This window comes from Cyanistes caeruleus, chromosome 16 (genome assembly GCF_971803275.1).
Source record: "Cyanistes caeruleus chromosome 16, bCyaCae1.hap1.1, whole genome shotgun sequence".
Taxonomy (NCBI): Eukaryota; Metazoa; Chordata; class Aves; order Passeriformes; family Paridae; genus Cyanistes; species Cyanistes caeruleus.
The window spans coordinates 4,826,286-4,845,214 of NC_141716.1; the positions used below are offsets into that span (position 1 = coordinate 4,826,286).

The 18,929-nt window shown below is 44.9% G+C and overlaps 2 protein-coding genes and 1 long non-coding RNA gene across 3 annotated transcripts; 2 read left to right on the forward strand and 1 right to left on the reverse strand.

Annotated features, from left to right (window-relative positions):
* The first annotated feature begins 566 nt into the window (after positions 1-566).
* On the forward strand, positions 567-7,454 carry MTG2 (mitochondrial ribosome associated GTPase 2). Its single transcript, XM_023939626.2, has 6 exons — positions 567-855; positions 1,949-2,096; positions 2,694-2,809; positions 3,083-3,301; positions 3,978-4,116; positions 4,503-7,454. The coding sequence occupies exons 1-6, from the start codon at positions 676-678 to the stop codon at positions 4,895-4,897; spliced, it is 1,197 nt and encodes a 398-aa protein (XP_023795394.1). The 5' UTR covers positions 567-675; the 3' UTR covers positions 4,898-7,454.
* A 4,510-nt stretch (positions 7,455-11,964) lies between these two features.
* On the forward strand, positions 11,965-15,690 carry LOC147650137 (uncharacterized). Its single transcript, XR_015276920.1, has 2 exons — positions 11,965-12,926; positions 14,731-15,690. It is a non-coding gene; the product is annotated as an uncharacterized LOC147650137 (long non-coding RNA).
* Positions 13,095-17,536, reverse strand: HRH3 (histamine receptor H3). Its single transcript, XM_086852655.1, has 3 exons — positions 17,283-17,536; positions 16,625-16,791; positions 13,095-15,777 (listed from the first exon to the last, which is right to left on the reverse strand). Exons 1-3 carry the CDS (start codon positions 17,494-17,496, stop codon positions 14,899-14,901), a joined length of 1,260 nt encoding a protein of 419 aa, XP_086708781.1. The 5' UTR covers positions 17,497-17,536; the 3' UTR covers positions 13,095-14,898.
* Between the last annotated feature and the right edge of the window lie 1,393 nt (positions 17,537-18,929).

Here is an 18,929-nt window from a genome sequence, read left to right on the forward strand (position 1 = left end):
AGCTCAGGTTACCCTTTCCTTGGGGTGCTGGTGGGTGCGAGCTGGACGTGCCTTATATATATATATATATATATATATATAAGGCTGAGAGAATGGGGTTTGCTCAGCCTTGTTAGGGGAGCTTCGGGGTGCCTTAATTGTAGCCTTTCAGTGCCTGAAGGGAGCTGTAAGAAAGACGGGAGACTATTTACAAAGGCCTGGTGTGACAAGACAAGGAGGAATGGCTTCAAACGGGCAGAGGGCAGGGTTAGATGGGGCATTAGGAGGATGCTCGGTACTGTGAGGGTTGGGAGGCCCTGGCACAGGTTGCCCAGAGAAGCTGTGGCTGCTCGACCCCTGGAAATGCTCAGGCTGGACGGGGCTTGGTGCAGCCTGGGAGGGTGGAAGGGGTGGAGTGGAAGGAGATGATCTTTAAGGTCCCTTCCAACCCAAGCTATTTCGGATTCTGTGGCTCGCGGGCTGCTTCAGCCCTCACACCTTCCCGGCACACTCGGGCCCGAGCTGAGGCGAGGATGGGCGGGGCTGAGGCGGGGATGGGCGGGGCTGAGGCGAGGATGGGCGGGGCTGAGGCGGGGATGGGCGGGGCTGAGGCGGGGCTGAGGCGGGCCCGGAGGGCGTGGCTTCGCCGCAGCAGCTGCGCCCGGGAGGCCGAGGCGGGGCCGTGGCCGTCCCCTCATGGCGGTGCTGTGTGGGGCCGTGCTGGGCCGCTCGCTGAGGCTCGCTGAGACTCGCAGCTGCAGGCCCTGGAAGCCGGTCCTGCTCCTGCTCAGCCCGCCGGCTTTCTCCACGACCTGCGCCCGGTGCGCCAAGGACAGGCGGCTGAGGCAAAAAAGAGCCATTTCGGAGCGGCAGCTGGTAAGTGCTGGGCTCCGTGCGAGTTCGGGGTGTCTCAGACACAGCTCCTGCCGCTGGCGCTTCTGGAGTGAGGAAATACTGGCTAAAATACAACTGACTTCCAGAATAGTGAGGAAATGAGTCTACCCCGCGATATTCTCGGTGTTCACCGTGATCGTAGTAGCGGTCCCTTTCTCTTTGGCCTATTTGGGCTGGAGGCATCCATAAATCTTGAAAGCAAAAAGTCTTTTTAAAGCTAAAGCTCGAAAATGAAATTTTAGCTTTAAATCTAAAATACTGTTTTGTTTATCACTGGTTTTTTAGTCTTACGGTGTAGGCATCTGCCAAACAAGCATCACTTTATGTCAGGGAAGCTTCAGAGTCCTAGAAGTTATTCTTCATCTTATTTTTTATATGTACACGTCTCTGGAAAATCTTATTTTCTAATGATCCATAAATCACTTCCCATTGAAAGCCATAGTTTACTGTCTCGCCGTGTGGTGGTGCCAGATACTTTCTAAAAGAGGCTTTTTAGTAGTAGTATAAGTTTGATTATGAAAAGTTCAGTTGAGAGGGTTTGTTTTTTTTCAGTTGCTTATCTTCGGTATCATAACACTAATAAGACCTTTTCTCCCTCACGTACTGTTTATGCTGTTTATCTAAAGTGACCCTTAAAGCCCATTCTCATTATGAAGTCCCTTAGTAAATGACAGAATTTGAAAGTTACTGTGATCATGGTCATGCTTTCTCTTTTCATCCCTCTGTGTAAGCAATTCCACCTGTCAATGAATGTACTTCTCTAATATTTTCCATTGGGAATTTCAGCCCCTTTTCTGGACATAGATAAAGTTAGGTATTTGCTTTTAAAAACTTTCTTAAAAACACTTGAAAGATGAGATCTATTTTTCTTTATTATTACACTCAGTACACTGCATCTAGTTGGTCTGTGAATGGCAGCAGAATTCTGATTCAGAGTTCTGATTTATTTTTTTTACTTGAGTTGAATGGAACTCATCATGGCTAAAAACAGCAGGTCTGTCTATTAACTGAAACTTTTTGGAAGATGAGTCTGATAAATTGTACTTAAAGGGAAGAACCCCCACCCTCGTTGCAGACACGTTATTTCGTGGATCAGCGGAAAGTGCGCGTGGTTGGAGGACAAGGAGGAGGAGGGGGCCATTCCTTCTACAGTGAGCCCAGAAAAGTATTTGGAGGTCCTGATGGTGGAAATGGAGGTGATGGGGGTCATGTAATTTTTAAAGGTAAGCCTCACTTAATCTGTTCTGTGTTTCTGTTTTGTTAATTTGTCTTATTGCTTAACACCCCGCCCCAGAAAAAAACAGCCCTATATGGATGGTAAGAAATGGTAAAGGGCAAAAAGATGTAGGTGGTTATTTCTGTATAAGATATATTTGCTTTTGAAGTTTTGTCCTGAGCTGTGGTAAGGAGGACATAAATGACACTGACAGCCTTGGAAAGAATTTTGAAAAGCGAGGTATTTTGCAGATACTTCAGTGCTGGTGCCTGACTGTGTTTTATTGAGGCTGGGATCTGATTAAATTTTCCTCTTAAGATGAATAAAGCTGCTTCTACCACCAACCTGCTGTAAAATCTAATCTAGCAAATTAATTTTGGTTTGGAATGGCTACATTAATAAACCTAAGCAGCTAAGTACAGACAGTTAAACTTCATTGTGACTTAGATTAATGTTGGTCTTCCCTGATACGTTATTGTTGAGACAGTAAATAGGATGTGCACTCATACAATATTCAGGAAGGGAGAGAACAGTCAAGAGATGGCTTTTCTGTGCCTGTTTTACTAAAGCAATGTGTTCAAACTGTGTGTCTTTTGCTTTACAGCTGACCAGCAAATGAAATCACTTTCTTCAGTGTTCCCCTTCTATCATGGTTTTAACGGAGAGAGAGGAGGAAGCAAAAACTGTTATGGAGCTAATGGTGCACACATGTATGTTAAAGTAAGTCAGTGGGTGTTGCCTGCCTGCTTGATACATGCCTGATTTTCAAGATGGAGGACCTTATTGTGAGCAAATCTCATGTGTAATGAAGGGTAAATATCTGACAGTGCTGTTTGAGTTCAAAAAGTGAGTTTCATGAAATACAATTATCGTTTTGGGTTCCTTACCTTGAGAATATGCAGGAATTATTTTTAGCAAATCTGAAATTGGCTGGTGGAGGATCTGCTGCAGGCTTTGAGCTTCAGTGTAATGCTTGTTTCTCTTCACTTGGAGGTCCCTGTAGGTACTTTGGTGAAGGAGGATGGCAAAGTTGTGGCTGACCTCACTCAGCATGGAGAAGAGTACATTGCAGCTTACGGAGGAGCTGGAGGCAAAGGGAATCGCTTCTTTCTCTCCAATGAAAACCGCGCTCCGACATTATTTACTCCAGGAGAGCCAGGTCAGGAGAGGGTCCTTCATCTGGAGCTCAAGACAGCAGCTCATGCAGGATTGGTGAGTTTCTGTGGGTGCAGCTTCCATTTGGTGGTAGGATGACACTTGACTGACTGAAGAAATAATGTGTGATAACGTCTTAGCCCTTGGCTTGCTTGTTTGGAGCTGCAGCTCGCTGCCTTATTGCTGTTACTTGGTAGAGGGGTGTCCAAAGTCATTCACAGAGCTGTCACTCTCATGCTGCTTGGTGTTGTCCTACTTCTGCTAAAATCCATACTATACATAGAGAAACAAGATCCATCAGTGATTGCTGATGATGTACAGCAGCTTTGTCTGCTGGTTCTGCAGAGAACAGTACAGTTTAGAGAATTCTTTTAGGAATTCTTTTAGGAATTCTTTTAAATTGGTTTGTTTTCTTGTTTTGGGTTTTTTTTTTTCCCTAAATTATAAAGTTCAAATCATCTGTTTCATCCTTGCATTTTTCTGTTTACAGATACTACATTTGACCTTGTTAGAGCCAGGTTTATCATCCTCTGAAGTGAAAAATGCTGAGTCAACTTTGAGCTTAAGCTATTTTTGGTTTCGGGCATGGCAATATTCTAACACCAGCTGGCAAAGCTGTGAAAGTTATGCTTTGATGCAAAATGTTCTTGCAGAATTGCAGGATAACTGTCTGGTCTAGCAGAATTTTGCAGATTTGTTGAAAGATTGAGAAATTTGAGTGCTTGTATTCCAGGTGGGCTTTCCCAATGCTGGCAAATCCTCACTTTTGAGAGCCATCTCCCGGGCAAAGCCAGCTGTGGCTGCCTATCCATTCACAACCCTAAACCCTCATGTTGGCATTGTCCACTATCAAGACTATGAACAAGTGGCAGGTAAGAATTTGAAGTTTGTTGTACCTTGATAGTAATTTGTGTCACCTTTTTAAATGCTTTAAAATGCTGCAGAGATAGGTTCAGTTCCGTAGACTTCCTGCTAGTTCTCAAGAACTTCAACCAAAACTCTGCTGAAGGCCCTTTTCACCTTTACTTGTGGGTACCCTTAGTGCCAAACTGTCAGTCTGTATCCTGTCTGCACTGGAGTCATCTAAATTTAGGTGTTTTAAAAGATAACAGCAGTAAACTTAGTGTGAGTTGTGCTTCAGTATTGAAGCACCGAGGCATAATTCTAAAAGTACTGACACTGACCAGTAAAAGACTGGGGAATTTTTTGGGGGGTTTTTATTGGATCTGCTGGATTCTCTGTGAAATTTCTCTTACAGTTGCTGACATTCCTGGCCTGATCAAAGGTGCTCATCAGAACCGTGGGCTGGGGATGGCTTTCCTAAAGCACATTGAGCGCTGCCGCTTCCTCTTGTACGTGGTGGATCTCTCCGTGCCTCAGCCGTGGATCCAGCTGCAAGACTTGAAAAATGAACTGGAAGCATATGAAAAAGGCTTGTCTGAGAGGCCTTGTGTTGTGGTTGGGAATAAGATTGACCTTGCTCAGTCCAGGATCAATCTGCCACTCCTTAGGGAGCAGGTTGCTGACAGGGTCATCGCGTTGTCTGCGCTGACAGGAGACAACTTGGAGGAGCTGCTGTTGCATCTGAGAGAACTGTATGACACTTATGTGAGGACAGAACAGGCACAAGGACAAAGCCCAGTCAAGTGGTAGAAGCCACAACTGCTGTGAACTGTGCTGGAAAGGAGAACAAAGTTAAAGTAGCAGCTTGATTTGACTGCATCTCTGTGATCTGGGCTTCTTGTGGTTGTTTTCTTTGTTAAAATGGAAGGTCACATCATGGAGATTGATTCTGGACTGCTGCTTTGGAAAGATTGTTTTATTTATTTGTTCACCTTTGAGGTGTCTCTGAAGTTTTACAACAAAGCTTGAAAATTGTAATCATGGTGGGTGTTGAACTGGAAACCTGGCTCTTGTTTGGCATACTGTGGAATGAAGAGAATGCTCTCTAGTAGAAATGACTGAAATTCAGAATCTGCAGGAGATGTTGGCTTATTTTATGAAGTATAGTGAAGTGGCTTTCTCAATTTTCACTAATCAAAAGTTCTGAAATAAAATCAGGTGCTCCAGTGTTTATCTGTTTTTATATGATGGCAAATTTCAGTTGTGTCTTAAAACTTTTCTCCTGTTGTGCTTTGGTGTGGGTTTTTTTCCTCAGAGGAGGCACAGCTCAGTAATTTTAGAGAGGAGGAGCATGAAAGACCTGCAATTAATGACTGAAATGACATCCTCATTAATATAAATAATTTACTATATTTAAATGCTGGCAGGCGCTAAGTAGCTGAATAAACTGACCAGGAACCAGCTGTTTGAGACTCACATCTGAGTTCTCCCATTTAGGAATCTCAGGCAGTGTTCTGAGAAATCCTAGGCTTAGATACATCAAATAAAAGAAACAGTTCTTTATGTGTGTGTGTTCCCCCTCTTTTTTTAACTATGTCACTTTATGGACTGTGTTCTTAAGCTTCAGGAATTCAGGAATCTTAATTTAGAACCGTGATCTTTGCCCCCTCCTCATACTGAAAAAAGAGCTGCTTCTGTATACTGTGGTTATATTTTCTGTAAAAGATTATTATCTTCATAATGGAAAGTCAAAATTCATCAAAGCATATTATTAAATTTTTTGATAAGACACCTGAACAGGCTTGTGGGGTGCTGAGACACAAACATTGTCAGAAATAGAGGAAATTGTTGAGTGGATATGAAAAAACACTCAGCTGTAATCTCTAACCACAGTGAAGGTGATTATTGTCTCTGCTTCTTTCACTTCACATTTTTGATTTTATCCCTGGTAGTCTAATGCTTCTGCATGGAACATCCTTAAAAGCAGGGTTTTAACTCTGAAAAAGTACAGGTCAACTTGAAAGCCTGAACTGATTAATAAATTATGGCAAACCAAGTGATTCCCACTCCTAAATTCTCATTCTGAGTTTATCTGTTTGTGATCAGGTGTGGGAAGTAATCTGTGCATTATAAGCAGTGATGCTGGTAAGAATAGGATGAGGCAAAAAGCAAAACTAGTATTAAATCCTAAAGTCTCTCTAATGTTTTGCTTCATCCCTGGGATTTACTGAGTTGAATTAAATAGAAATTTAATATTCAGTTCAGTTCTTCTGTTTGGATTTGTGTGGCATTTTTAGGCTTCACTGCTGTTTTTTCTGCTATTGCTACATGCTTTTCATCCACTTTTAATAAAACCAGGGGAAGGTTGCCTGAACACCGAAGCTGGTGCAGTTTCTTAGCAGATTATTTAATACCCAGAGATGCTTTGCACGCTCTCTGGCTGTGTTGAGAGTGCCAAAGGCTGTTTCAAAAGCCTCAGTACTCTGAGGAGCTTTCACCCTCCCTTTAGTGCTCAGGTACCTTCAGTTCTTGCAGGAAGAGCAGTGTTGTTTACTGGTGTGCAGAAAGCACAGCAGGTTTCCTGACACCTCCCAGGAGTGTGCCATTGATCCTGGAGTTGGTTCTTTGTTCTTAGCACTTCAGCCACCTGCTCTGAGGTGACAGCACCAAGTTCCTAAAGCCGTGTTCTTGCTCAGCTCTCTTCTTTGCATGTTGCTATATTGTTATGCCAGGTGAGGGTGTGTATTTGTGTATTTTATACACATATCCTGACTGATGAGTGAGAAGACCAACCATACTACAAATCCATATAATTATGGTTTAATAACTCACTCGTGTCTGCATATTCCAGTTCAATAAGAGGGTTGTGGTTGGTTACTTTGTTACAATCCATTTATTCTGGTGACATTCAATTCATTTAATTGGAGTGAGTGGCATAATGCAGTGGTGACCTGGGTTCAGTCTGTTGGGCTTTTAACCTGACTGTAGCACTGCAGCACTCAAATGCTGTTATTTTATGTCATGATGAGTGAGTACAAGACACAAAACATGAAGAGCCTTGTGCTTATTCACATACGCTGAAAATGTTTTATACAGACACAACCACCTTTTAAAATGCATGTTTAGAAATGCACTTTAGATCCAGACTTACTAAAACTGATTGAAAATCTGAAAATGAACTGCTGAACAAATTATCTTTTGTTATTCAAATCCTACATGGGGCCTTTTTTTGTCTTTGTAACTGGAGAAATCAATAGGCAATGTGCTGGTAACAGTCAATATTTCAGAAAGCATCTGATGGTTTGGGATCAATTTTTGCATATGGAAAAGCTTTGTCATGGATTAAAGATTTCTCATTTGAATCTTGGCATTTGGGTTCTTGGTGCTTAATTACCTTTGAGACTGGAACATCGTTTCCCACAGACTTGTGAATCCCCACCCAGTGCTTCCTTTGTACCCACACTAATCAGCCATTGACAGAAGCTCCTATTCCCTCTCTAAATCCAGATAAATTAATCTTCCACTAAAAGTGGAAAATGCTTATGATGAAAAATATTTGCATGAGGCAATGGAATTGCTAAAACACTGGTTGTCAAGAAGACATCTGTGATATTACGGATGAAGTATCCCTATTTTGATTATCTTATTCATGAAATCATACTGGTTTGTGGTTCCTCATTTCCTGTTGTTTTCCTCCCTTATAAATCAGAAAGATGAGTTTGGGCAGCTAGAGTACTTTGTCCAGACAAGAAACACATTTATCACATTTAAAAAGTAACCTGGTAAAATGTCACTCTTTTAAATCAATATTTTCTTACTACATGGCTTTAGAAAATGTTTCTTCTCTTCACTTGTCCACCCCCACAGCAGACATGTAATGGAAGTTTAAAGCAATGGTGCAAACAGACAATTACTGGGATGCTGAGCTTTGTCTAAGAAAACCAAAATCTGATAACATTAAATAACTCCAGAGCCAGGAGCTGTGGGTTTGAAGTTTGCCCCACCATGTGATGGCTTGGGTGCCACATGAGCTGCACTTGTGCCCCTTGTATCTATAGACCAAAAAAATGTATTTTATTTTGGCAAGCTAGCACATCTCTGTTTCTAAATCAACCAAAATTTTCCAGCTTCATTAACTAATTTATGGCCATTAGGAAAATGGTTTTGATGGATGAAAATTTCATGGGTTTAAATATTTTTATTTTTTTTTTCAATTACAGTACTTTGTTTCTGAGTGATTTTTTTTACTCTTCTGCTGGTAGAAACTGAATCATGGGAGGCTGAGGTCCAAACTTAGCCAGGCTTGGAAAAGCCCACTGAATTTCAAACATTTTGAATTAAAATATCTGTCTGGATTGGGACCCTAGAAACTTGCAGAGTCACACAGATACTGTGTGGCAAGACAGGTGACCTGGAATTTGGGAAATAATGCTCCAGTATCCACTTTAACCTCTTCATGGAACTGCAGTCCATGGCAGTGTTTAGGAGCTTTAGGAGACATCACTCACACATCTCCTATGTATTTTTTAAGACATTCAGAGATTCCTTCACAGTAGATAAAACTTATTCTGTAGATGGGTACCAACAATTGCTATGTGAAACATGGACAATTTACTAACTGGTGCTACTAATTGATGTAATTATCACTAATTAAACGTTCTAAAGATAGTGATTTTTGTAATTGTTATTCAATGGTTTGAAGTGGCTTATCAAAAAGAAGCTGATCAACAGAACACTTCTAGAATTGTATGTTCAGACTAAATTAAATTAGTGCTGAAGAAGTTATTTTCCTAATGTATTTAGCCTGAAATAAAACTGATATCACATTTAGCTAACCAGGGCACTTGATGAATGGATGCAGAGTAGAAGATTTGCTTTTAATTAATATTCAAGCTAAAAAATCGCTATATGCCCTCTTTAATGCCAGGAAAGCCTGAGTGCTCATATATTAATGGAGAAAATAATTGCAGAGGGCCACAAATTGATTGAATAAAGAAGGAACTTATTCAGATTTTCTCCGAAAATGCTATGCCCATTCTGGTCTTTCAGTTAATATATCTGCTTTTTCAAAGGCAATTTGATAGATTCTTTCAGCACACAAATACCTCTTCAGTCTGTTGTAAAAGTGGCATTTAGGCCAAATAAAATTTATGTTCTGTGTTCTTCAGTTGTGAAGGAGACAATTCTGATTTGATAACTTGTTATGCCACTGTTGGGAGTGCTTAATATTGATTACAAATACTTCCTATTTACAAATGGTGACTGGAAGGCACTTTTCTGAAGTGGTGCACAGCCTTGGGTCCCAGTGAAATAACTGCTGAGGTGAAAACGTGGTTATTAAGATGAGTCAGTCATAATGACCTTAAATTCCTGATTTCCCCAGCTTTTAGTCATTTGTTCAATACTGCTGGAGCTTCTCTCAAGAGGTGAGTGAAAGAAGGTTGAACACCTGGGTGTTTTCAAGGGAAATCAGTGTAATCCCTGTGTTCCCAGGGATTATCTCATTTTTCAGGTTGTCACTTCATGGTAGAGGACAGGAGCATGTGGCACTTGTGAGGGGGGGATTTCTAAGGTATTTCAGCTCTTTATGTCTGAAATAAAGATGAAATATTCTGCAGGCTTCTGTCTGCATGAGCTCTTCCCAGTGAGAGCTTCAGGAAGGATGTGTTGGGCATTTTGCTCCTCTGCTGAGGTTTTATATTGCCCTGGTGCTGCATTCTTCCAATGACAGTCATCATATTTGACCTCAGTCTTTTCCTTACTCAGGAATTAGCTGTGTGTCAGCATTCCTCTGCTTGTACAATTCCATAAAGTCTTCTGCAACCTTCATTTTGATTAAAGGCTTTAGTGGCAGCAACAAAAGATCTTCTTCCTTTCATGAAAACTCTTGGATAACAGCTTAATTCCCAGAGCACTGACCATAGGTTTCATGAAAGTATTACATGTATTATTTTATCCCTGTATATTTTGAATACAAGCTGTATCAGAGATATTAAATAGTGCTTTAACCATAGTGGTCTATTAAATTTGTGCTTTTTAGAGTATAAAATATAAATTATTTTTATAATGGAGGGTGATTTCTCCGCTTGGTGAATCTGTCTTCAATTCATGGACACTGCAGGGTGTACTTGCAGCCTCATGTTCAAGGGTTTATATGAAACCCCCATCATTGTTTGTTCTTCAAGAAACTTCTAAAGCTTCTAAAGGCTAAAGCTGTGTGTGAGCTGTTAGTTAACAGCTAAAAAAATTGCCAGAACTGTTGTTGCCTGCCTAGCAGAGAGCTTGCTGTTTGTGAATTCTCAGAGAGATCTTGAGTGAGATTATTAACTTACATTGCAATCAGTTTTCCTTCAGTGTTAATTGTGCTGCTAAATCCTAGGATATTGTGTTAAAAATAATTCCAAAGTCAGTGTCACATCACAGACACATTTTTGTGCTTAAAAGAACAGCTGTTTAAGTTGTGGGTCCAGTCTGCATATAAAAAAACTCTGGTTTTGTCATGAAGCCTTTACAGCCCAGCCAAAGGTCCTGCTTAGTACCTCTAAGTCATTAAAAAACAAACAAAATTGATATTCCTGAGCTGGCAACAAGAGGTGCAGGAACAGAGCTGGATATTTTTGCCTCTGAGGTGTTCACAAGTGTTCTTCCCTTGGGCAGTGGTGGGTTTGTTGAAGTAAATGCCAATGACAGTTTTAAATCTCAATAAAATGGTGGTACTGGGTTACAGGTAAGACCTTTCACCCTGAAGAATTCCTGATGGCTTTTCTAAAGCCCCATAATTCCTTAATCCTGCAAATGCAACTATATTGACAGAAAATTGTTGTAAGGAGGAAAGGAGGAGACTTAAAGGTTGAGGGAACAGAGAAGTGCTTTGAGTTCCCTACTGTCCACAGGAACATTTGTGCAATCTTGCATGAAAGGCTGGCTTTGTGGTGTCAGAAATTGAGAGAGCTTTTCTCTTTTGTAGCACTCATCCAGGGCAGCTCGCAGACATTTTATTCTTGTCTGCAATTCTCACATCAGAAGGAAATATAACACTCCTTATTGTGCCTCATCTATTTGCAGAACAAGTTCAGTAGAGTGCAGGAGGTCTGTTTTAGGACCAGGTCTGTACTGATGTCACTGCTCAGCAGCTGGGGTTGTGAAAAATTAATCCTCCCTCATAGAAATCATATTGTTAAAGTTCTTTCTGGCAAGGATGTTAACCTCTGGTCTTTCCATTCTAGTTCTGCTATGAAAATGAACGGTCATTTACAAACCATTAGCATTCTTTCAAATCAAAATACAATCACATCTTGCTAATTTCAAAGCCTTTTCCTCCCAGCAAATCTCATTAATTATCACAGACAGGTGTTTTGCAACAAAAGCTCCTTCTTGCATTCTCTCTTCTTCTCCAGCCTCCTAGTTGAGCTAATGAAGCTCCAATGATGTCTGTGGAACAATGGAGCAATTTCTGTAACTGCAGGTTGGAGAGAACAAATAAGAGATGGTAATTGAGGAGGGGCCAGAGGAGAGGCTGCGGGAGCAAAGTTCCTCTGTCTGTGTAAAGAGATCTCTCATCACTGGTGATTAGGGAGGAAGCATTTAGAGAGACAGAAAGAAAGTAGCTGTGCTTAAAAAAAATCAAGGTTTTTGATAGTTTATTGATATGCAGATGCTGCTGTAGGAAAAGACCACAGACCTCATTAGGGCAGCCTTTATTTCCTCGAGTTAATGGAGTGTTGGTTGGTATGGAGAGAGGGGAACTGGCATCACCTCCACACTGCTCCTGTGGGAAGTCACTTACCCAAAAAGCTCCCAGGCATGACTGGCAGCTGTGTGAATGCTGTTTACCAACACTCCCTGCATAAATTGGATGCTTCTCTCTGGAATTAGCCAGGTTTCTTATCTCTGTGGAGATATGCTGTGGAAATGAAGGCCATGTGCCTCCCCAAATATTTGAATCATATTTATAATTATAGCAAGTCTGCCTTCATGGTTGTTGAAAGCAGGTCCTGCCTGCTTTGCTTACACCTAGACAATAGGAAAAGGTGTTTTTTTAGCAGGTATGGTAAATAAATGATACACAGGTGTTTTGCTGGGCTGGTTGACAAGCAGCCCTGCCTTCTCTAGTGGTTATGCATTTTCACAATTCATACTGGATTATGCCTAGAAGCTCCCTAGTCCCTGCCTCTTCCAAATACATCTAGACATTTATATTCTGAACTCTGAAAATCAGCAGAATTCAAATACTTTTTAAAGCATATTTGAATTAATCGTCAGCTACTCTGAAACTTCAGAGCAGTTCCCAAGGTTTTCAGTATGAAAACCAGGCTCAGGTGTGACCTCATGTCCAGGCATAAATAGTTAGTTTTCCTTTTTATCTGGCAGAGCAAGAGCTCTTATTTCAGGAAGGAATATAAGTATCTTCCCAGCAAAATCCAACAATGAGTAAAATTACTTTCAGCCAAGTGTAGGTAATTCTGCCCACATGGAAGTCAGAGACCATGAAAATACTGTGCAAAAGGCTCACAAAGAAATATGTCCCTTTCTACCCTGTGGGAGAGGAAGGTGTCACAACAGGCAGGTTTTTCTGTCAGAATGAATGATCTAGTGGTTCCACCTCTCCTGATGAGCAGCTGAAGAGAGCCACAGCTGGAAACTGGTGCCTTGGTCACATTATGGCTTTTTTAAGTAGACCAGTGGGGTTTGTAAGTTCCAGGAAGAGTTATTGCTGATGGAACCTCTGCAGATCCCAGCTGCATGAAACATGCTCTGGAAAAGACCAGAAGCTGGAGAGAATTGAGTGATGTGCACTCACCACACCCTCAGGGGGCTGTCAGGAGCCTGCTCACCACAGGTAAGAGAAACTCAGCTGTTCCAGGAGCTGGTTTTTCTCTGACATGTATATCTGCCTCCTCAGGCAAATCCATAGGTGTTTTGCTTCCAGCTGGATTTTATAATTTAACAACAATTTACAATTTTATAATATAACAACACCTTTTTCACCATAAAATATTCAGCAAGCTTCTTATAAAAATACTTTATTGAAGTTTTCAGAGGGGAGCAGACACAGGGAAAGGTACGAGCAGGTTCTACATTTATCCTGTCATTTCATAGCACATGTACTTTGAGGGGTGTATTTTAACCCATATATAACAGACTGACAGAACACATCACAAATCTGAAATATCACATACACAAGACAAGACATCATTTAAAACCTGACTTCAGATGACAATACTGATCTACTTGACAAATATCACTGAGATACAGTCAGATGCATTTTCTTTTACTCATAGCAGCAGCCAAAAAGCAGTTTGCTTGCAACAGCAAAATGTAATTGGCAATCACAACATCATAAGCTTTTGGATACTACTTTACAACATTTGGGTTTCTATTTGTAAATGTAGTTTTAAGACTTAGGATCTTGAGCTTCCCTGTGCAATACTGTTAAATACGAGCATTTGCCATGGCAACTAATTACTTATTTGTGTTACTACATCACTGAGCAGTGCCAGCAGTGGAATTAATCTGCTTTTTGGTATTACTGCCTCTGTGCCCAAAGAGGTTGCAGAACAAATGGGCAACTGTGATGAAGCATGAGATGGGAAGCAGAGACATAATACCCAGGATTTTACTGTGAGACCAAGGCTAGAGCCCTGGTCTCTATCTGTGTAATTAGTTGACAACTCTAAAAGAAATTTAAAATTAAACAGTAAAATAATTGATGCTTGTGTTGACTGAACCAGCTCAACCCCAGATCTCCAACGAAGTGAGGTATTTTAAAAGAATGCAAGAGTTCTGAAACTTGAAAAATTTAAGAGGTCTGAAAGGAACATTAAAAAAAGGAGCACAAAAAAAACAGCACAAGATTTGTTTCTCTCTGAGCTTGTCATTCCCTAACACAGTGCCAGAAGTTTATCTTTAAGGTCCTGCAGAAGAGATTTGAAATGCCTTTTCTGACATCCTGAGTCAGACTCAGGATGGAGCCTGTGGAGAAGCTGGTACTGTGCTGGCACCTTTCACACAGGCACAGGAACCCTTTTCTAGGGGCCTTTCAGGACCTGCTCCCTCTGCCTGGCTCTGGACAGAGGGAAGAACTCCCTTGGGAGCCCTGGGCAGGGTGTGGCAGCACCCAGAGGAAACCAGAGCAGTTTTGAAGCAGGGAGGGTTCAGGCAATGCCAACAGCACGCTCCAAGATGCTCAATGCCTCAGAGCCTGGCTGTAAACTGCTTAGGGCAGAGATCTGTCCCTTCTTGGGGTGTGGAAGGGACATCTATTGCACCCCATGAAACAGGGATCCAGATTATGGCTACAGCTGCTGTGACAAAAATGATAAATGAGATGTTTTCCTTCTGAGGGTTGTTCTTTTCTTTCTGTATCATCATCTATGTGTAATAGGTGTGAGGAGAAAATGCTCCCATTTATGATAAAGATCAGGTGTGCTAACAGCTAAGCTGTAGTTTAGAGCAGTAATTTAAGATATATATTTATTTTTATTACCTATTTTTTTTCTGTTTTGAGTTTATTGGAGCAAAATGCTGGTGCTGCTCAGGCTGACTAGGTGGCAGCAGAGCTCTTTTGTGGCACCAGCAAGTGGTGGACACAGATTTCACCACCTGTGCTTAATGTCAATAAACCCCTTTATCCTTCTTTGCAGTGGGATTTTGTTATTGATGCACTAAAAGAAGTTAATAGTGGGCTCTCTTCTGCCTTCCTCACCTGCCCCACACCACTGCTCTTGGGTTCTTCCAAGGAAACAAGATCCAGTCCCACAGCAGAAGTAAACCAAGGCTTTTCTCATCCTCACACTGGGCTGGCTTCACTTTCAGTAGTTCTGAAGGGCACTGTGAGGCTGAATCTTCAGCTTCTTGGGACAAAGGAGTTTAATAAAAGCCCTTCTGAAGGTGGAGTGGCAGAGAGGGTACAGGACAGGGTTGACAGCTGAGTTGATCCACAGCAGCCAAAAAGAAGTCTCATACCAGAACTCAGAGATGCACTGGCCATGGCAGCCAGCACGGATGATCATCAGGAGAGTGTACGGTGCCCAGCAAATCCCAAAAATGCCCACAATGATTGCCAGTGATTTGGCCACTTTCTTGTCTCTAGAGAGCCTGAAGCGTTGAGTTGTGCTCTGGGACATGATCTTCACCTGTTTCTCTGAGGACAGAGTGGAGGCTGAATTTTTACAGCTCTTTTTGTTGCAACACTTGGGTTTCCTGGAGCTCTCCGAGCTTGTTGCCAGCAGGTCTTTGGCATCCAGGCTGGAAGTGGAGGTTGCTGCTTGAGCTTTGCTCTTAGAGAGGTCGAGGGCTTCATCTGACTCCTTCTGCTCCCACTTACAGCATTTCAAAGAAAGCTTTGCTTCTGGGCTCCTTTCCATCTCTTCAGTGAAGGACTGGTTGTGCACTTCGTGGAAAACATCCAGGCGCATTTTGGTGCGCTTCTGTATGTTCAGGTAAATGCTCAGGTTGAAAAACATCACGCTGATGAAAGGGGTGAAAAACTCCAGCGTGGAGGCTGTCATGAGGAAATACCAGTTGTAGAAGAACTCGGCGTAGCATTCCCCGATGGGGATGATGCTCTGGCCTGATATGTACTCCCAGCTGATAATGGCAGGTCCGTACAGCAGGAATGCCAACACCCACACCATCATCATCTTCAGCACTGCTTGCCTGGTATTGCCTTGCTGGGCTCTGTAGGCGACCTGCAAGAGGAAAGCCTTTTCTTACACACAGTCCCACACCCCAGCTGGCTGAGGCTCCTCACAAATGGACTATTAGCATTCCTGGTAAAGTTGCTAGGCGATATCCCAGCAGTCCAACAAATTGATATGCTGTAGGCAACAGGAGCAATTGCTAGATAAATCACACTCTTACAGGGAAGATTTAGAACTCTCCTTTTACAGCTCCAAAATATGGTGTCTGCTAAGTGGAAATGTACTGACTTGGCTGGAGCCTGGCAGTGTCTGCAGCCACCACTTACCTGAGCTGTCCCCAGCTACTCCCTGCAAGTCAAGGAGAGGGACTTGACAAACTCCTGGGCTAAATCCGCGTTGTTTTTGTAGTCAGGGAACGAACAGCAGTGGGTCAGATCTGCCTGTGAACTGCTCATTATCTCCTGCAAAAGGCCGAGCATTTTGATCTCCCACACACTCAGAGACCTCACCACATTCCCTGCTACAGCCGTGCAATCTGCTGCTGTGCTAGCCAGGGAGAAGCTGTGAGTCTGACTGCAATCCCCTTGTTTGTCCTGGGGATAATAAACTCTTGCAAGTTAGTTAAAAGTCTGCTTACCTGGCTGGCTTGCTTGTACACTACTATCCTGTCACCTGGGAAGGGAGCACCTGCACAACGGGGACTGAGCATTAAGTGATTTAATTATGCCAGGAATACTAATCTGAAACCACAGCTGAAATATGTATTTGTGGATGATTATTGCCTTCCAGGCGGAAAGATTCGTCATTTCTGGAGGATTCGAAGAACTTTTAATTATTGCACAGAATAAAGCAGGAGGAGAGTTGTGTCCCTCCCAGCTGCCATGACAGGACTCACCGCTCTTGTCACCGAGAGGAATCTGTCGTAGCTAATCAGCACGATGTTGAAGACCGAAGAGGTGCACAGCAAGTAATCAACCACCAGCCAGAGTTTGCAGAGGCTTCTCCCGAAGATCCATCTCCCCGTCAGCACATAGGGCACGTACAGGGGGATGCAGAAGGCACCTGCAAGCGGAGGGGTCCGTTCCCGGTGGGACTCGGGCTCTGCCCCGAGGGACCCGGGCGGGTCCTTCCTTCCCCCGGCGCTCCCGGACGGAGGGAGCGGCCGGGGGGCAGCGGGAGGGGAGCGGGGACTGCGGGAGGGTGTCGGGGGCAGGAGCGGCACCGGAGGGGCGGCACGGCCCGGGGGCGGCAGCCGGAGCCCCGGGGGGAGCAGCCGGAGCCCCGGGGGGAGCAGCCGGAGCCCCGGGAGCGGCAGCCGGAGCCCCGGGAGCGGCAGCCGGAGCCCCGGGGGCGGCAGCCGGAGCCCCGGGGGCAGCAGCCGGAGCCCCGGGGGGAGCAGCCGGAGCCCTGGGGGCGGCAGCCGGAGCCCCGGGGGCGGCAGCCGGAGCCCCGGGAGCGGCAGCCGGAGCCCCGGGAGCTCTGCCCGCCCCGCCGGTGCCGAGTTGCTGCCGGGCCGTGCCGGTGCGGCGGGCGCCCCGCGGGCGGCACTTTACCTACGAGGAAATCCGAGATGGCCAGGTTGAGGAGGAAGAAGTTGTTCTGGGTGCGCAGGCTGGAGTCCGCCACGAAGGCCAGCATGACCAGCGCGTTGCCCGCCACGGTGACGGCGATGAGCAGGGCCATGAGCGCTCCCAGCGCTGCCGTGCCCGCGGCGGGGAAGCGGCCGGTGGCGGTGGCGGTGCCGTTCAGCGCCCCGCCGCTCTCCATGGCCCGCAGCGCTCCCGCCGAGCCGCCGCCGCGGGGCTGCTGCCCCTCCCCGCCCCGCCCGCTCCCGCCTCCCGCCCCGGCCCCCAGCACCCTCCCGAGCAGCCCCGAAACCCCCAGAGCATCCCTAAAGCCTCCCAAGCGCTCTGCATGCCGCGAGAGCATCCCTGAGCGTCTGCGCATCCCCACGCACCCTCTCAGCCCGGGAGCGTCTTTCTACTACTCCAGAACATCCATGAGGATCCACACAGTCCCCTCTCAGCCTGGTAGCATCCTTGCATTACCCCAGAGCGCCCCTGAATCCCTCCAAGAGTCTTCTCCCATTTCCCTTCCTTTCTCAAACCTGGAGCATCACTGAGTTACCTCAAAGTATCCTTGCTACCCCCGAGAACATCTCTACATTTCTCTTTCCCCTCTCAGCTCAGAAGCATCCTTGTATTCTCCCAGATCATCCTTGCATTCTGCACAGAAACATTCCTGCACCTCTCCAAAGCGCCCACCATTATTGCTCCTGCCGTGAGGTCTGTGCCTTAATGAACAGAAGCGAAGGCAGAACTTCATTTGCCTTTTAATCAGCCAGGAGGGCTCCCTGGGCAGGTGGAACATAGAGGGTAATGATTTTGCCTCTGATCCTCATGGGCAGCAGAAGGAAGAGGTTAAGCTGCTGTGGTGCAGGCAATTCTTGGTTTGCAAACCAAGAGGTCCTTGTGGCTCCAGCCCCAGCTCCAGGGAGGTGATTACCTCTTCCCTCTTCCACCGCTTTTTCACTCTTCACAGCTAAAAGGAGTAACTTTTGTCTGAGGGCTTGTTTCAGCTGGTGATTGTGCAGGATGAAGTTGCCAACCACTGCACAACCCCTGTGCACGGTGCCTGCTCCAGGCGGCAGTGGGGAAACATCCTCACGGGTATTGTGACAGGGACAGGATCGGTTCTGCTGTTCGGAGAACAGCACAGGGATGTGCAGAACAGCAGCTGCAAAACAGAGAAGGGTGCTGGCTGGAGACCCTGACCTTCTGTCTATTCCAATAAGTTGTGAGGAACAGAGAGAACATAGGCAAAGCAAGAAAACTGTGAAACAAGCCTGTAGTTAATGCCCAGGGGGTTTGCCACGTTCTGATTGCTCCAAAAGCTATTTTCACCTCAGGAACTATTCGAGCCTCACAGAATTCCTGTTCAAGCACAGCCTCTGTCCTGGCAGCGGCTGCTGCTCCTGCCGGGAGGGGCCGGGAGGGCTCTCTGGCATCGCCGTGAATCATCTGCAGCCGGCAGAGCCTCGCCGAGCCCCGCGAACGCTTCTCAGCCCTCCCGCAGGGCCGCCCTTTGTGGCACCCAGCAAAGGGTGGCACCGGCAAGAGCCAGCCCCATCCTGTCCCGCAGGCACGGGGACAGCGCGCTGGCTCCGTGTCACCGCCGCGCTCACCGGGAGCCTGCAGCCG

Excerpts from the sequence above, each read along its gene's own strand:
- HRH3 (XM_086852655.1), bottom strand. The coding sequence starts at position 17,496 with ATGGAGAGCGGCGGGGCGCTGAACGGCACCGCCACCGCCACCGGCCGC. Across the intron at positions 16,792-17,282 it reads CATCTCGGATTTCCTCGTAG|GTGCCTTCTGCATCCCCCTG; the intron begins GTAAAGTGCCGC and ends CTCCGCTTGCAG. Across the intron at positions 15,778-16,624 it reads TCCTCTCGGTGACAAGAGCG|GTCGCCTACAGAGCCCAGCA; the intron begins GTGAGTCCTGTC and ends TTCCTCTTGCAG.
- MTG2 (XM_023939626.2), top strand. The coding sequence starts at position 676 with ATGGCGGTGCTGTGTGGGGCCGTGCTGGGCCGCTCGCTGAGGCTCGCT. Across the intron at positions 856-1,948 it reads CCATTTCGGAGCGGCAGCTG|ACACGTTATTTCGTGGATCA; the intron begins GTAAGTGCTGGG and ends CCCTCGTTGCAG. Across the intron at positions 2,810-3,082 it reads GTGCACACATGTATGTTAAA|GTCCCTGTAGGTACTTTGGT; the intron begins GTAAGTCAGTGG and ends CTTCACTTGGAG.